The sequence below is a fragment of the Musca domestica genome, unplaced genomic scaffold (assembly GCF_030504385.1).
Source record: "Musca domestica strain aabys unplaced genomic scaffold, Musca_domestica.polishedcontigs.V.1.1 14, whole genome shotgun sequence".
In the NCBI taxonomy this organism is placed as follows: Eukaryota; Metazoa; Arthropoda; class Insecta; order Diptera; family Muscidae; genus Musca; species Musca domestica.
Window position 1 is genome coordinate 10840039 of NW_026712192.1, and position 19271 is coordinate 10859309.

The 19271-nt window shown below is 35.2% G+C and overlaps 1 protein-coding gene across 17 annotated transcripts in view; it reads right to left on the minus strand.

The window, feature by feature from the left end:
- Positions 1-19271, minus strand: part of LOC101899720 (small conductance calcium-activated potassium channel protein) — a 725164-nt gene that overhangs the window by 412222 nt on the left and 293671 nt on the right. Inside the window, exons 1-2 of one of the 17 annotated variants that reach the window (XM_011297242.3) lie at positions 3177-3362; positions 1289-2284 (exon numbers count right to left, since the gene is read on the minus strand). The exons of 15 other annotated variants lie outside the window; for them this stretch is intronic. In XM_011297242.3, coding sequence (XP_011295544.1) covers positions 1289-2182 — 894 coding nt within the window. In that variant the 5' untranslated portion in view covers positions 2183-2284; positions 3177-3362. Of the gene's footprint in view, positions 1-1288; positions 2320-3176; positions 3363-19271 lie in introns of those variants that run through there. One more of the 17 variants, XM_011297241.3, reaches the window with a different exon arrangement.

The window sequence follows — 19271 nt, forward strand, 5'->3', positions numbered from 1 at the left end:
CAAAATACCGAATATAAGAAGGTACAGTTATATGGGGGCTTTAGGACCTATGATGGCCGTACTCTGCCACAGGAGCTAGAACATATCATAAAATCTAAATACCGAATTTTAAATCGTAAGGAAATGTGGCTAAAATTATCAATATAGGGACTTACCTCTATATGGAGGCTATGGAAAAACGTGGGCATATATGATCAACGTTCTGTCACAGAAGGTAGAAAATATTATGAAATCTAAAAACCCAATTTTAAACATTTCCATTAGAAAGTGACTAAAATCATCAAGATATTCGAGAGTTTTTCGAGAACGTAGACCTATATATATTATATTGTGTCACATGAGGTAGAACCCATTACAAAGTCTACATACCCAATTTCAAAGTATTTTTTTAGAAAGTGGGGCTAAAAACATCAACGTACGGAATATGGGGCGGTACAATTATATGGGAGCTATATGAAAACGTTGACCGATATGGCTCATCTTCGAAGTTAACCTTATTGAAGAAAAAAGAAAACTCTATACAAAATTGTAGCCTCCGATCACATGTCGTTTGGACTATAGGTGTGTTAAAACAGACGGGCGGACAGGGCTAAATTTTACGCTGATCAAGAACATATATACATTGTTTGTGTCTCAAATGATTATTTCAATGAGTAACAAACGGATTGACAGACTTAATATATCCTCCATACTATGTAAAAATTTGAAAAATTTTAACACAACTCATAAGAATACCGAATATCAGAATTTGCAGTTATATGCTACAAATTTACAGCTGATTCGGTTTAAAACTACGACTAAGAAGCTCACAACACCTTAAATCTGAAGGTTACTGTTATATGCGGTCTATACAAAAACCTCGACATATAGAGCCTTACTTCATTCAGCTCGAAAGCCTGAATAATTCCGCAGACTGGCGGACATGGCTCAATCGACGTAGAATTTTATGCTATTTATATATTTCTATACTGGGTACAAATTAATACCAGATCTTTATTTCGATGTGCTTTCCCTTATAAAAATTAAAAGTGGACCTCAAAGACTTCCATAAATTAGAAATTCTATTATTTTTGAATTGGACCGTTCTGGACTAAGTAACGTCCAAGGTCCAAAATATCAATTTGTAGCAAATAAGTTTTTATGTTGTGTATTACAATGAAACACCAATTTTTTCCGATTTAATATGTCGGAACATTCCTCATAATTAAAATATATCTAATATCTTATGATCCATCCCACGTATCCAGTTACTTAAATCTAACACCATATTAACACCATTTCTACATACCCCTAAATTTGATGAGCGTTTTTCATTCTCCTTCGTTGCTAAATTTCGAGTATTCAACATTAAGGCTTCGGGCCAGAGGCTGCTGCGCCGTGGGTGCACATGTGAACCATTAGAGTTGGATGCAGCGGCTGCCGCAGCTGGTGTAACGGCGTAATTACCCAAACTATAACGGCTAGAATTGCGGCAAATTTTCGGACGTGCAGCAGTCGAAGATATTGGCGTTGAAAACGATAAAGATTTCATGAGATGTGGTTCGGGTGTTATGGCCGGCGAGATAGGTGGTGAATTGGTTAAATTAAAAATACATTGTTTATTTGGATTAGAACAGGTACTGCCGCACATGTTGTTGTTGTTGTTATTGTTATACGTCATTAATGCCGGCAATGCATGTGCTGCTGTGTGATACGAAGATGTTGTTGAATTCGTTGGACCGCTGGCTGGAGAAAAACATGCCATAGATGTTGTGGTGGTGGTGTTGGTGTTGTTGTTGCTGGCATAATCAGCTGAAGGCACCGGCGATGCTGGCAGTGTTAATGAACTGTTGTTTAGATTTTGTTTACTGTTGCTGTTGCTGGCACAACAGCTGAGACTGCTATTGCTGCCACTGCTAAGGCTGATGCTACCCCCACCGCTGGCATGGGGAAATGAGACATTGACGGGATTGGCCCTCATCAGGGGATATGGCGAAGATGACGACGACGGCGCTGCCGCCATATCTTCAACGGCACAGAGGGATAGGGGCGTGGGTGCCAGTGTGGATGCTAGGGCTGAGGTCGAGGCCAATGGCGGTGTGTAGAATGGTGTGTTCGAGTCTGCGTTCGATGGAGTTGTATCGGCTTGTTTGGCTGCAACACCATAGATTGTAGTGTCGTTACTATTTGTGCGTCGTTCCATGCATGTGCTATAATCATGGGCCCCTTTGTGGTTGGAACGCCAATGAACTCTTCGTTGTTTACAATTTAAATTTCTGCAGTTTAAAAATAAAACCGTTTTCAACTAAATTTTCGGAGTTAAAACAACATCAAGAAAAATTGATTGGAAATCAAAAACGAAAAAGGAAAAAAATTAAGGCAAAAAAAAAAAAACATGACAATTCCGAACACGCACTCATAAACCGTAACCGAAGATGACGATGACACAAAACAAAAATTCCTGAAAATTGACAACCAACAGTTGGTGGAATATTTGCTTGTGTCACATGAAACGAAACGAGTCCGAACTGAGCGACTGAAAGAATTTATAAAACAACGTGAAAAACAAACACGACGGAAAATCTCTCGAGAGATGACTAAGATTTCCTGGGATAGCGAAATTGGACAATTTTTGCGCTTGGCTGGGAGAAAATGGAAATGTTGGCACAACGGGTAAATCGAGATTGGTTGGGGAACAATATTTTGCGTAGATGTGTTTTTTGTTGCTGCTTTAGTTTGGTTGACAAGATTTTTTTTTTTTTTTTGGCAGAACTCTTTTCGTTTTGTCACAACGTTTTGATGATTTGCCTCACAATTTCCACGATTTTCACATAAATTTGAAATAGATTTCACTTTCAACACGAAGATTTTTCTACATTTTTTTTATTTGTTGTTATTATTATTTATTTATAAACTCTGAAACAGATTTCTCTCCTCCGCCAAGATTTATGTACGGGGCAAAAAACACAAACACACATAAACACCAGGGAAATAATAATTTGCTTGAAATTTTATGGGAATAATAAAATAATCAAAATAAAATTAACACATTTTTTTAATAATTTTAAAATTATTTTTTTTTAATTTTTTTCAAATATTTTATTTAATTTTTTGTAATATTTTTAATTTTTTTTTTTGTGAATCTTTTTTTCTTCTTCTTCAATATATATAAATTTTATTTTTTCTTCCAAATCTACTTTTGCTCTTCACAATTTTGCCGCGCGTTCATCTTTGCCTTTAGCATTCATTGATTTTACTAAATCTCTTGATTATGGTCACGTTGCGTATCAGCAGCGTTTGGCTGCGGTCGGTCGGTCGCTCGCTCATAACTAAAAGAGCAGAGACGTAATACCACTCTACAGCTGCTGGGCAGAGAAAAACGGCAAAGAAAAACACAAAAACGACAAGTGAAAAATTAAAACAAAAAAAAAAAAAAAAATGAAAAAAAAAAAACATCCCAACACAATTGATCACCGAAAATGAAGAAACTCAATTTTTTCCGAATTTACTGATCATGCCAAACCGAAATAAAGAAAATGCACACAACAGCAACAGCAGCAAAGCAATAAAGCGGTGAGAGGCAACATTTGTGTGTGCCATCATCAGATAGACCACCACAACAGCATTGGCATCAGCAGCATCGTCAGCTCCTATTCGACAACACCACCCCACTCAACATCCCCACACACAGCATTCTCATTGTCCGTGGCGGCGGCGATGGCATCAACAACAACACCATCGTCGTCGTCATCATTATTCCGCACCATCAGGCCAAAGTCGTCATCATCATCAGCCATCCATTGCCCATATACTTATATATGTATGTATATATTCGGCAGCAAAAGTAAATAAAAACATTTTCCTTGTCTTTTGATTTTTCTTATTTTTTTAAGGCAGAAGGAAAAACAAACAAAAAAAAAACAGAACGCAAGTGAAAATCGGTTTATATGGTTCAATGAAATATTGGTATACCCTACAAAACGCAGAGTCAAGACGATATTTGAATTTAAAATGTCAGCTTGTGATTGATGAATTTTTGTACCCTACACCACATACTGGTACGGGTGTTATGTATTTGTGCATTTGTTTATAACATGGTTACATAGTTACTTTTGAGGATCTTCATCCGCCTGTCCATGTATTTTTATGAACAAAATGCAGGTCGCAGGTGGCTCAAGGTGATAATCGGATCAGATCTAGCTCCCATACACCTTCAACGGATTTCTGGCTAATCGTGCACCAAATGGTCAATATAAGTCAAATGACCAGAATTTTGGCACATCCGACTTAATTTAGTATAGAAGCGAGTACACCAAATTCGGAGGAAATCGGTTCAGATATAGCTATAGCTCCCATGTACATCTTTCAAACGATTCGGGGTTAAAAGTAGCCCAAATGCGTAATATGCATGACAATCATCTTTGGTATCGGGCATCAGATACGGCTCGAAAAAAAACCTCTGTCAAATTTTATCGATATCGGTTCAGATTTGGATTTAGCTCTCATATATATTTTCAACCACAAAATGGCACATATAGGTCTAAATGACCTGGCACATCCGACCGAAAATCGGTACAGATATAGCTATAGCTCCCATATATATGTTTCATCCGATTTGATGTTTAAGTCCCTCACTTTCGTGATATAAATTCGACAAAAATGATAGTTGGTACCAGATATCAGGTACAGCTCAGAAATAAGTGTTTTAAATTTTGTCAAGATTGGTTAAGATACAGTTCTAAAATACTTCCGACAAAATTTTCGATATACGTCTTCATTCGATTTTACGGTAATTGCTCACCATATATGTTATATCAGCCTAAATTGGATAGATTTTGGTAAAACTAGGTCCCGTAGATCTATTTTTCCTATAAATATTTTTTAATATTTATTCTTATCGAAGTCATATTTAGTAATAGAGATTCCTTTCCGTTTATGGTTTCCAAATTGTGACTATTTTAAAGCCAGGATACGCATTCAAATGAGGTTCATAGTTGGAATGATCTACTTCACATAGATTCCCTTTTTTGTTACGGAAGCTCCTAAAGCTCTTGTCTGAAATACTATTTCTAAGTTTCTTCAAATGGTGGAGTGTATAAAACGTTTGTTCTGGCCGAACTTAGCTTCTTTTTTACTTGTTTATTATACCCTACACCACAAGGTGATCAGGGTATTATGTCTTTGTGCATTTGTTTGTAACAGGCAAAAGGAAACGAGATAGACCCATAGTTCCTTTTGATGATCTGCATAGAATCACAGTCTGAGTCGATTTATGGATGTCTGTCCGTCTGTCCATGTATTTTTGTAAACAAAGTACAGTTCGCATTAATTGCCCTATACAGATGAAATTTTGCACAAATCATTTGTTTGGTCCAAGGACGAACCCTATTGAAATTGGAGGTAATCGGTCAAAATTTAGATATAGCTCCCATATATATCTTCGTCCGATTTGCCATTTATTGTGCACCAAACGTGTAATACTAGTCCGAATAGTATGAAATTTTGCCGTACGATCAGATTTGACCTGAAAATAAGTATACCAAATTTGATCGAAATCGGTTCAGATATAGCTATAGCTCCCATATATATTTTTCAATCGATTTGTTATTTCTGTCCTCCGCAGCCGTAATATTCACTCTGTAACAACAATATTTGGGAAATATATCAAATACAGCTCAGAAATACATTTGCTAAATTTTATCGAGATCGATTTAGATTTGGATATAGCTCCCATATATAACTTCGTCAGATTTACCTTTGATTGTGCATCAAACGTCTAATATTTGCCCAAACGGGATGAAATTTGGCACTTACGATTGAATTGAGTCTAGAAGCTAGTATGTCAAATTGGGTGAAGATCGGTTCAGATATAGCTATAGCTCCCATATATACTGTTCATCCGATTTGTTATTTATGTCCTCCGCAGCCGTAATATGCACTCTGTAACAACGATATTCAGGGAAATATATCAAATACAGCTCAGAAATATCTTAGCCAAATTTTATCGAGATCGATTCCGATTTGGATATAGCTCCCATATATATTTTTATCCGATTTCAAAATAATTGTGCACCAAATGGACAATACAAGTCCGAATTTAAAAGATACAAATTCGTTGGCATATTTAGTCCTTTGAACTTTAAATTATAATTATAATCATGATTGAATTCTCCCACAAAAACTTTTAATTGTTATGCGAAGCTCTACTAAATTAGCAAAGTGGTGTAGGGTATCATAAAGTCGGCCCCGCCCGACTTTAAGACTTTCTTTACTGGTTTTTGTTACGGGAGCCCTACTAAATACGCATAGTGGTGTAGGGAATCATATAGCCGGCCATTCCCGACTTTTGACTTTTTTTACTGGTTTTATCCCAGGCTTGGAAATTGTAAAAATATATTTTTAACCATTTAGAATAAAACTGTTCTATTCCTAACGACACAAAAAAAAACAAAATATACTTCTGCTGCTCATGTAGCGCACCCTTCAAAATATCTTAAAAATTGGCAAAAAAACGCACGAAAGCCACGAAAATGAAAACTTTTTTTCAAAAATCAATGAGAATTTTTGCCAACAACCATATGTCTCTCGTTTATCTTGTACATTTTCATATGGTTGCATGTTCAGTTATTAATCAATAAAATAAAAATGGATTTTCCTTCATATTTTAACCGCACAAAAATAGAAACACTCAAAAAATTCCGTGGCAAAATTAGTTGCTACCAAAAATACAAATTTTATGTCAAAAATATTTTGATGTTGGTAAAAAAAAATTGCTAAAAGTTTAAACAAATTAAGGGACTGTTTCGAAATGACAATACTGAAGTAAGTGCGAGAGAAAATTTCTAAATAAGTTTCAATATTTTTGATATATCTTAAAACAATAGTGTATGAAATATTTCTTGGAAATGGGGTATTATTTTTACTTTCACATTTGAAACATTTGAAAAAAGACCTTAGTTTAATTTTCCATTTTTAATGAATTTGGAAATTTTCAAAAAATAAAATCCTTAAAAAATTCTGTTTAAATTTTAAAAGTACCGAATATAACCGTTTTATTGGGGTCTATACGACGTAGACCTACAAAGGCATTGTTTTTCATAAGCCATTACCATATTCAAATTCGATAACTTGAAATATACGGTCAATAATGTAGCTAAAATCATCAAAATATCTTACATAGGGAGGTACCGTTATATCGGAGCTGTGTGAAGACCTGGACCAGCCAGACAATTTTCTGTCAGAGGCTGTAGTATCCATTACGAACTTCAAATACCAAATTTGAAACAATTCCGGTTAATAATGTCGCTAAAATCATCAAAATACCGAATATAGGGAGGTACTGACATATGGAGGTTATACGAAGACATGGACCTGCACAGACTGTACTATTCCTTTTGGAACTTCAAATATCAAATTTGAAACAATTCCTATGAATTATACTCGTCAAAATACCGAATTTAGGGAGGTACTGATATATGAGGCCTATACGAAGATGTGGACCGGCACAGACAATTTTCTGTAATAGGCTGTAGCATCAATTACGAACATCAAGCACCAAAATTGAAACAATTCCAGTGAATAATGTCTCTACAATCATTTAAATACCGAATATCAAGAGGTACCGTTATATGGGCGCTATACGAAGGCCTGAACCTGCACAGACAATTTTCTGTCATAGGTAGTAGTATCCATTACGAACTTCATAAACCAAATTTTAAACAATTCCGGTGAATAATGTAGCTAAAATCATTAAAATACCGAATATCGGGATGTACCTTTATATGGGGGCTTTATGAAAATGTGGACCTACATGGCCCATTTACGAATTTAACCTGCCTACTGGAAAAATAAACATGTGTGCAAAATTTTAGCCTTCTATCTCAATTTATTCGAAAGATAGCGTGATTACAACAGACAGACGGACATCGCTAAATCAACTTAGAATTTTACGCTGATCAAGAACCTATATACTTTGTTGGGTCTGACATGAGTATTTCGAGGAGTTACAAACGGAATGACAAAGTTAATATACCCACCATAGTATGGTGGAGGTATAAAAATGAAGGAGATTTTTTTCCTGGCATAGACAGTCCGATTATTAAATTACGTACCCTTTTTTCCTGTAAAAATTAAAATCGCTTCCAATATGACTACCCCAAAATTGGCACATCTATAGATCGAACAATGACCTCAGTAAAAACCTCACTGCATGCCGTTCATTTGGCAAATTTTCATGGATTATTCGCCTTTGTTTGTGTACGTGTGCACTGTACTGTGAATGCATACGACTTTTTTTGTTGGGTGACTTAATTGCAGTACATCATACATATAACACCAAACATATAGCAGTTGTTTAAACAAGTATACATATGTTCAAGAAGCTTTTCTGTGTCAATCAATCCATCACCTGCATTTTTGGTCAATCACTCATTGTTTCACAGATGGTAGTGCGCCAATAATCGTCGCACGAAAACAGGCACACACGCACCATTTTGAACATAACAGACAATATTGGTGCAACAAATAAACATTCCCAGCAAAAACATGTCATAACGGAATTTTCTTAAAAAATAAAATATTGACTTTCAATCAGCCATTCGTCGATTCATAGGATGTTATGTGTCAACGTGACAGGTTTGTTATATTTTATTTTGAAAAAAAAAATCTCACTTAAACTGAGAGGTTTTTCGTATAAAAATAATTCAGCGTTGTTGCATGCGAAACATTTGGTGATATTGGGTTGAAATTTTTGATTTGGAAAATTATTTTAAAAGTAATAGCAATCAAGAAGGAACACATAAAATCAGTAAGTCAGCTAAGCCGAACTTTGAATACCCTCCACTATTTGGAAGAATGTTGGAAATTAAAAAAACAATCGTTGAAAAATACTGCAAAAGTCATAAAAATACCGAAGATGGGGAGTTGCCGCCATAATGGGGCCTATACGAAGACTTTCATCTGTATAAAAAATGTTGGTCATTACGATATTCAAATACTAAACTTGAAACAACTCCTATGAATAATGTTGTTAGAATCATCAAATAAATCATCAATTAAATGAACACAGATCTAGTGTTGATGGAAATATTGAGATGTTCAAAGTCTGAATGAAATCGGATGTTAATTTCGAGTTTTATGAGCTTCATGGGTATTCAAAATTTTGGCCCTTTGTGGGGGAAGTACAGGGTTGCCCATATTCGACGGACCCATGACTCTTTGAGCCCATTCCAATCGACGAGGCTTGTCCGCAAACAACATTCCGTTGTAAAGTGGACCGAGCCATGCCCAACTGCTGAGAACGGCGTTTTTGGGATGTTCTTAGAAGGCGCACTTCTCACATTTTTTAATGTTTTAAAAGCACGTTGAGTTTTCACAATTGACTTCTTCTGTTGAATGTAAATTTCAACTATTTCGCGTGGTGTGTATTGGTTCATGGTAAAAATCTGCTTGGACTGACGCTTCAAACGCGGTATGTCATTAAGCGATGTGACATCTCTGTCAAAAGTTATGGCGTTGCCGGATGGGTCCGTCGAATATGGACAATCCTGTACCAGAACGAGTGGACCGATATACAGAGTGAGATAAAAACTGCAACTAACTTTTGACTGCTGTTATTTGTAAGCCACTAGTCCGACAGCTGTTAAAATTATTCCAGTGACAGCTCATAATATTGCTTAAAAGCGTACAAAAGCATTTTGGTGAGAATTTTCTAGAAAAAAAGTTATACGTGATGGAATTCAAGCGTGATGGTGTGATTTCTTTATATTTGGCTGGAAAACCACAAGTGGCTATCGTAAGAGCACTCCAACATTAAAATGTGAATAAATTTTTTGTGTCTCGTACCATCGCTCGTTACCGTGATACTGGTAGCGTAGCCCGACGTCAAGGAAGTGGACGGAAGAAAACAGCAACAGCAACATCAGCAGAAATGATTCGAAAAGTAAAGAAGCGTCTTGATCGAAACCCGCATCGCAGTGGCCGAAAATGACTCATGAGCTGAACATATCGCAATATTCCAGTCGGCAAATATTGAAAAATGAGCTCGGGGTAAAGCCATTGAAATTTCTAAAAGTGCAAGAACTTACACCCCAAAAATAGACTCAAAAGAGCTAAATAGTTGCTTCGCTTGGCCGAAAGTGGTGAACTGCCGAAATTGGTTTTCTCCGCTCCGATGAGAAAACATTCGTTGTCCAGCAGTTTGTAAAAAAAAACAAAATGATCTGTTTACTTGCCAAGGAGGTCAACTGAAAATGTGTACCTTCGGTTGGCCACCAGAACTGAAGCGCCGGCCATGGTGATGGTGGTGTGCCAAAAACTTTCGCGAAAATATTCTGGAGGGTGTATTCAAGCCTTGGGCACACAAACATTTTGGCCGCAGACCTTGGACATTCCAACAGGACTCAGCACCATCGCACTCAGCACGCGCCACCCAAGAATGGTTACAAAATGAGGTTCCTCGCTTCATTTCCAGCACACAGTGGTCACCAAAATCTCCGGATACCAATCCGTTGGACTATTGTGTCTGGAGTATTTTGGAAAGCAAGGTTGGCACTAAAAATACCAAAGTGTCTATCACATCAAGTAAGCACTTCGCCGGGAATTTGAAAAATGCCGCAGAGCAACATTCGGGCAGCGTGTGACGGTTTCATTGGCCGTTTGAAGGCCATAATTCGTGCTAAAGGTGACCAATTCGAACAAATCGAAACATATTCTTATATTTGATGCGATTTCCGACATTTTTTGCTTTCATTCTATAAAATTAAAAAAAAAAACCGTAAGAAAAGACTTAAAGTCGGGCGGGGCCGACTTTATGATACCCTACACCACTTTGCTAATTTAGTAGAGCTCCGCATAACAATTAAAAGTTTTTATGGGAGAAATCATACACGCTATGAATATAAATATAATTTAAAGTTCAAAGTACTAAATATGCCGAAGCATTTGTGTCTTTTAAATTCGGATTGTATTGCCCATTTGGTGCACAATTAATTTGAAATCGGATAAAAATATATATGGGAGCTATATCCAAATCGGAACCGATCTCGATAAGATTTAGCAAATGTATTTCTGAGCTATATTTGATATATTTCCCCAAATATTGTTGTTACATAGTTCATATTACGGCTGCGGAGGACAAAAATAACAAATCGGATGAACAATATATATGGGAGCTATAGCTATATCTGAACCGATTTCGATTAAATTTGGCATACTTATTTTAAGGTCCAATTTGATCGTACGTGCAAAATTCCATACTATTCGAACTGATATTACACGTTTGGTGCGCAATAAAAGGCAAATCGGACAAAGATTTGTGGTGTAGGGTATAAAAATTAAAAATTATGGCATTTGGTATTGTTGCAGTTTTTCATCATGTATCTTCATCTTCACAGCAGATCTTGGGTTAATAAAAATATTGTAATGTGTACAATCGGACTCTTACATCTCATTTTATAAGAGTTTTAATTAATTAAAATTTTTGACCAAATCCAAATTTGACGGTAATTCTCGAAGGAAAAAAAAATCTTTATGTGAAATAAGAGTTCGATTGTCCTTCAATTTCCCTCTTCCCAATAATGCACCAACCCAAGATGATGTATGAGAATAGACTAAAACGGAACACTACTTCAGATGCCTCCGGGTCAACATTTGAACAATTTCGACTCTCATAAAATACAAAATATATGCACCAGTATTTCTCTCTGAGTGGTTTGAACACAGTTTCTAATCGAAAGTTAATATTTTGGGCCTTGGCCTGTTAGAATTATTTCTTCAAAAACATATCCTCCAAATTTCAATCCTCATTGTTTAACTACTAGCTTGCCCAGTCCGCGTTGCCGACCCGTATTTTTAGTCTTTAATGATTACATTTTCAAGTATAATTATTTACAGATCTTGCTCATGTTAGTTGAAATTATTCTGTATTTTTTAAATTATTCGGTATTTCAAATTTGTAGCCAAATAGATTGGAAATTTGTTCGAAATATGAAAATATGTACACTACTCCGTATCATTGGCCTACCAAATATTCTTCGAAGTGGTTTTTTACCTCCTTAGAGACCAAGATGCCAAATCAATTGAAAAATGTGGTCAAGACCCCGGAAATAGCTAAAATCAGGGAACACCTTGATATGACGGCTATGCCAAAACGTGGGCCTATGTTGATAATTTTTTGTAAGGATGGTTTTTCTTACTAAGAACACAAATCACAAAAATGTGCCGAAATTAGTATGAATAATATGGCTAAGATATAAAAAATAATTGAAATCGGGATATACCCTTAAGTGGGGGGCTATACCAGAACGTTCCAAACGATCCATATTTTGTACAAATAGTTCTACATATAACCCATAAGCCTGTATTAAATTTGAAAGCTCTATCTTAAATGTTGCGAAATATAGAGCAAAATAGTTGAGGCCCTTTTGGTATGACTAAGGCTATATAATGGGCCATAAAAAAATTGGCCTGGGAAAGTAAACCAATTTCGGGATTTCGATCTACTAACCGAATATTTGGAATTTCCAACAACCCAGACCAAGTCTCGAAGCTTGTTGCATACTGTATTCAATCGAATATACTCAATGTTTAAGCTGCTGATTTTCGTTTTGATATAACTTAGCTCAACTCAATATGATGGAATTAGGCGATATGCACTATCTATGGAGGCAAACTTACCCTGAATATATAATGACTTCAGAGTTAAGTATCATTTGTTGGCAATTCTCCTGTAATAAACCTATACTTTCAACCACGACCACATATACGGATACTTCGAAGATTCCATTTTTATTTTGGTATAATTTTGTCTAGATTATCGTCACCCAATATTTGCCTTTATTTTTTACCAATTTTCATTAAAGTTTTTCTCTCAGTGTATCCAGTGCACATGAATAATCCCACACTATGTCTTAATAAACAAATTTTTTCATTTTTCTTTTTTAATTTTTAATTTTAGAAAACTCTACAAAAACTAATCGAATTGTAGCATCTCAATCTGCATACATTTCAAAATATTTGATCGATTTAGTACAACAATTATTTACAAAATGTTCAAAAGAAAGAAATCATTCAAATTATTTTTCAACAACGCCCTCATCATCATCGACATCGACATCAACATTTATATATTTTGTCTATCTGTCCCAGAAACAGCATCCTTAAATCAATAGCAACAACAACAACATCGTCATTATGAAGTACGCCATCAACACTAGAGAATTATGATAATCTTCATTAGCCATTAAACAACATCAGCGACAAGAACAACAACAACACTTAAATCATTAGCTGATGTTTTTCAATGAAAATCTGTGTATATTTTGACAGTGACCATGAAATTAATTTCGGAATAATTTTCGAAAAATCAAATGAAAAAAAAAAACTAGAAAATTATCATTCAGTCTCCCCATTACAAAATTTGGCTTTACCCCATTCACGAAACGTGTATTTGATTAATGATGGCTTTCAATGTATAATCCATAGCCCAGTGAACATTTTCATGAAAATTTTAAAGAGAGGACTACTAAAATACTCAAATTCCCCAGTTGGAATTCGGATAAACATCTACAAATAGTAGAATATTTCCAAATTCTATTAAAAAAAAAAAAAAAAAAACAATATATATTTGTCCGATATTTGGTGAAAAATTTTTGAGATGGTTAAGATTAAAAAGTCGGAAAGACAAGATAAATTTTTCGGAAAATATTCAAAAACAAAACAGTAACAGTAAGGAAAGGTCAAAAATCAGGCGGGATCGACTATATGATATCATACACCACTATGCATATCTAGTAGAGCTCCCGTCACAAAAATGTTTATAATCGGAATTTATGTGAAGTAGATCATACTGCCTATAAACCTTATTTGAATGCGCATTATGACTTTAGAGTAGTCACAATTTGGGAACTATATCCAACTCTGAATCAATTTTCAACAAATTTGACCGACTAAATAACATTGATGTATATTGCATTATATGACTTCGATAAGAATGGACCTGTATTGAAAATTTTCTTTCACAGGCTGTAGTTCTTATTAGGAACTCCGCCATAGTATTATATACCCTTGATACCATAGCGGAGTTTTTCATTCCATTTGTAACACCTCGAACATTTTAGACCCCACAAAGTATATTGTCTGTGCAAGTTCACGTCTTCGTATAGCCCCCATATAACGGTACCTCCCGATATTCGGTACTTTGATGATTTTATCGACATTATTCACCGGAATTGTTTGAAATTTGGTATTTGAAGTTCGTAATGGATACTACAGCTTATGAAAGGAGATTGTCTGTGCAGGTCCACGACTTCGTATAGCCCCCATATATATAAAACGGTAACTCCCCATATTCGGTATTTTAATGTTTATAGCTACATTATTCACTGAATTTGTTTTTTCAAGTTTCGCATTTGAATATTGTAATGATCTACTTCGTCGTATATACATTCGGTATTTTTAAGATTTTAACAGAATTTTTAATGGATTTTTTTTTTGAAAATTGTAAAATTTGTGCCAATTGGTGTAGGGTATTCAATGACCCGTCCGGCCAAACATACAGCTTTTTTACTTGTTTGTCATAGGCTGTAGTACCCATTTGGAATCTTAAATACGAAATGTGAAACAACTCCTGTGAATAATGTATCAAAAATCTTGAAAATAGTGAAAATGGGGGGGGGGGGTACCATTGTAAGTGTGCTATACGATAACATAGACCTTAGATATAGACAATCTTCCAGGGGGCAACTCCTTTTGTGGATTTGCAGATAATTTCATTGAAAAAATTGGCTATAATCATCAAAATACCAAATATCGGTGGACCGATATAGCCCATCTTCGAACTTGAGCTGACTGCAGACAAAAGACTGATCAGTGCAAAATATTAGCTTCCTATCTATATTCGCTTTGACTCTATCGTGATTACCACAGAGGGACGGACGCCTTAGAATTTTACGCTGATCAAGAATATATCAACTTTGTCATGCCTAAAATTATTATTTCGATGAGTTCCAAATGGACTGACGAACTTAATATACCCTCCAGGTTATAAAAATATTAATTGGAGCAAAAGATATGCGGGATCGGGATCACCAAATGGAAATATTCGATTGAACATGAAATAATCTATTCAATTTGGGCTGTTCGACAATTATTGTAAAAACGAAGGTATATATAAATCTGAACCGATCTCCATAAAGTTTGGCAAATATATTGTCGAGCTGTATCTGATGTCCGTTATCAAATATCCTTGTTGTGCAGTGCATGTTATGCATGTGAGGGACTTTAACACCAAATCGGACGACACACATACATGAGAACTATATCAAAATCTGAACCAATATTGACAAACTTGTAGGCACTTATTTCTGAGCTGTATCACATATCTGTTACCAAAGATCATTGTTGTGGATGAAACATATATATGGGTGCTGTAGCTATATCTGTACCGATTTTCACCAAAATTTGAAGTACTTTCTTTAAGGCTGAGTTCCGTCGGAAATGTCAAGATTCAGTCTGAAATCGGATAAAGATATATATGGGAGCTTTATCCAAATCTGAACCGATATTGACAAAATGTTAGCACTTAGCTTTATCTGGTACCGAAGATCAATGTTGTGCGAGGGACTTTTAAAGGACTTTAACATCAAATCGGATGAAACGTATACATTGGAGCTATAGCTATATCTGAACCGATTTTCACCAAAATTTGTAGTAATTGCCTTTAGGCTGAATTCCGCCGGAATTCCCAAAATTCAGGTTATTTGGACTCATGTGGACCATTTGGTGCACAATAAAGCTGAAATCGAATAAAGATATATATTGGTGCTATATCCAAATCCTAGCCAATCTTGATAAAGTTATAGGTACTTATTTCTGAGCTGTTTTGATATGTGGTACAAAATACCATTGCTGTGGAGTGCATACTATGCAGGTGACGGACTTAAATCCCCAAATCGCATGAAACATATATATATGGGAGTTATAGCTATATCTGAACCGATTTTCACCAAAATTTAAGTAATTGCTTTTAGGCTGAATTCCGTCGAAATTGCCAAAATTCAGGTCATTTGGACTGATGTTGACCATTTGGTGCTAATAAACCTGAAATCGGGTGAAACATGGGAGCTATAGCTCTATCTGAACCGAACCAAATTTGAAGCACTTGTTTTTAGGATGAATTCAGTCGGAATTGCCAAAATTCAATCCATTTGGGCCAATATTAGCCTTTTGGTGCACAATAAACCTGATATCGGATGAAAAATATATATGGGAGCTATAGCTATATCTGAACCGATTTTGATGTACTTGATTCTAGAGTGAAGTCGGTTGGATGTGCCAAAATTCCGGTTATTTGGACTGATTTTAGACATTGCGTGCACAATTAACCCAAAATCGATTGAAGATATTTATGAAAGCTATATCTAAATTTGAACCAATTCTCACCATTTCACTAGGGTTCGTCCTTGGGCCAAATAAATATTGTTTGGAAAATTGTATCTTAATCGGATAATAAATGCGATCTGCATTTTGTTCACTAACATACATGGACAGACGGACTGACTTATTGACATGCCTAATTCGACTCAGAAAGTGATTCCATGAAGATCCTCAATAGTAATTATGGGTCTATATTGCTTACTTTTCCATATAACAAACAAATGCACAAATACATAATACCCTTACCACTATGTGGTGTAGGGTATAAAAAGTGTTCTGCATTAAAAGCCGGATAATATTGTTCACTGGGCCTAGACCCCTAGTTTATGTGTCTGATATTTGGGAGACACATTTTTGATGTATTTCAGATTTAAAAGCCAAAAAGGCCGAAAAATGTTCAAAACCAAAAATTATTCTGCATTTATGGCCTCAAAACATTGTTCGCTGGGCCCATGGACCCATATTTTATATTGGGTGCATTTATATGTTTCCTCATTCATATGCTCAATCATTTCCAGGTGCCATTTCAATGATATCTTTGATTTTTACACACAACGAGTCACACACATACACACACACTCATCCATGCATAGGCCGCACAAACATTATGAGCTCTGATGGCCACAAAGAAAATTCGTTAATTAATTTGAAAATGGCGGCAACGGTGGCTTTTCTTTCTGGCATATGTTTATGGAAATTCATTTATGCTTGCGCGTGTGTAAAATTTTCAAGTGTGAACATGATTTTTTTTAAAGGGAAAACTCATAAATGCTTCGCATTCTAAATGAGCTCCCTAACTGCTGTGCGCGTGAAAGTGTGGAAATGCCTATGGCCTGATGATGATAGCCACGTTGAGTATGTTGATGACATAAAACATAATATTCGGAACGAATGTCTCATAGCGGAAAACTGATAAAAGGAAAAATACATATTTTATATTTTTATTGCTTGATAGCATTTTTGTGTTCTATATTTAGAGCAAATGATTTGTTGTGCGCGCTCTATTTACCAAGGGGTGAAACCAATAATTGGAGAGCTGTTTTTTTTTTTTTTTTTTTTTTTTTTTTGGCGGATACGAGTATGACAAGTGACGAAGAAGAGAGTAGCTACATAGCAGTGGTGAACTATTTTTTTTTTCTTGTCAAGAAGAAAATTATAAACATTTTGAATTGAATGGAATTTTGAACTGAATTGAAACAAATAAGAACTAGTTGAAAGGTGTCAACAGATTTGTTGACTGATATATACCCCCGGCATTTGACCATTTATTTATGTATACCTTTTTTGGCATGTACCATAACGATCGGACCTACATATCCGATATTAACAAAAAATCTAATGTTAGTACAAATATTTTAATTTACGAACTTTGAAGCTTTATGTTTTATGACAATTAAAATGGTTCAAAATATTGACCTTTTGTGGGAGAGGTACCTAAAGGATGTGGCGTTCGTTGGAGTTGCATTTTTCGAATTTCGAAAAAAGGAAAGTTGTGCTGAATTGTGCCAAATTTTTTTTCAAAATTAAAAAAAAAAATCCGAGATATTCGAAAAAAGATTTATTTTCGAAAACATTTTTAGAGAATTGCAATTTTCGAATTTCAAAAAAATTAAAGGTGAATTGTATACGGTTTGTGCTCATTTGTGCTGTTAATTCTTTTTGATATCTTTAAAAATTTTGAGAAAAACGACAAACCAGCACAACTCCCAATTTTTCGAAAATTGCAATTCTGGCATACTTTCGAATTGTCGTTTGTCTCGAAATTGGTAAGAGATGTTGAAAAAATTGAAAAACAAATGAGTTAATTAAAGTTATAATTATTTCAAATGTTGAGTTTTTGTGGGAGTGGACCGATATTGGTCATCTCTGAATTCGATTTACGGTTTATAATAATACTCATATGCCCGCTACGCTTCGTCAGCGAACATTTAAAACTATATTTTCAGAATTAAAAGATTTTATATATATATTTTTTTCGAAAATAATAATAGGTGAATGATTTACTGTTACACCAAAAAGTATTCGAAATCTTTAGTTTTAAGTAAAGCGATTGAACAATGGGTCCATAGCCAGTTTGAATCTTCAAGACTATTTCATTCGTATATCCATACAAGACACCAAAAATTAGTACCATTTCCAACAATTATAGTACACATTTGCATAAACCCTCACCAGATTTCCACACCAGATACCATCAGGGACCTCAATATCAAATTTAGGGATTTCAGCTTTATGCCCAAATACCAAATTTAGTACCAGTTAGTACTTTTCGTACAAATATAGGACGCATTTACAAACCATCAAATCACAATCAGAATTACCATTAGTAATCTAAATATAATATTTCAGAATTTTATCTCATAAACTCATTCAAGACCAAATTTAGTACCATTTAGTACTTTTCGTACAAATATTGGACGCATTTCAAAACTACAGCCAAAACTCAAACAAAGGCACCATCAGTAATCAAATTTAAGAATTTTATCCAAATCCCTTCACCCAATACCAAATAGGGTACCATTCGGTACTTATCGTACAATTAGAGTACAAACTACATATCTCAACACAAGACACCAACAGTTACATTTATATCAAATTTCGGCATTAAAACTCTATACATTCACTCAATCCGAATTTAGTACCATTTAGTACTTTTCATACGATTATAGTGAACGTCTTAAAAATAATCTCCATATTTCAACCTCAGATACCAAGAGTCAAACTAATATCAAATTTCACGATTTCAGCTTTGTCCTTTCACCCAAAACCCAATATAGTACCACTGAGAATTTTCAGAACAATTATAGTACATATTTGCAAAACAATGTCCATATGTTAACCACAGGCACCAACAGCGA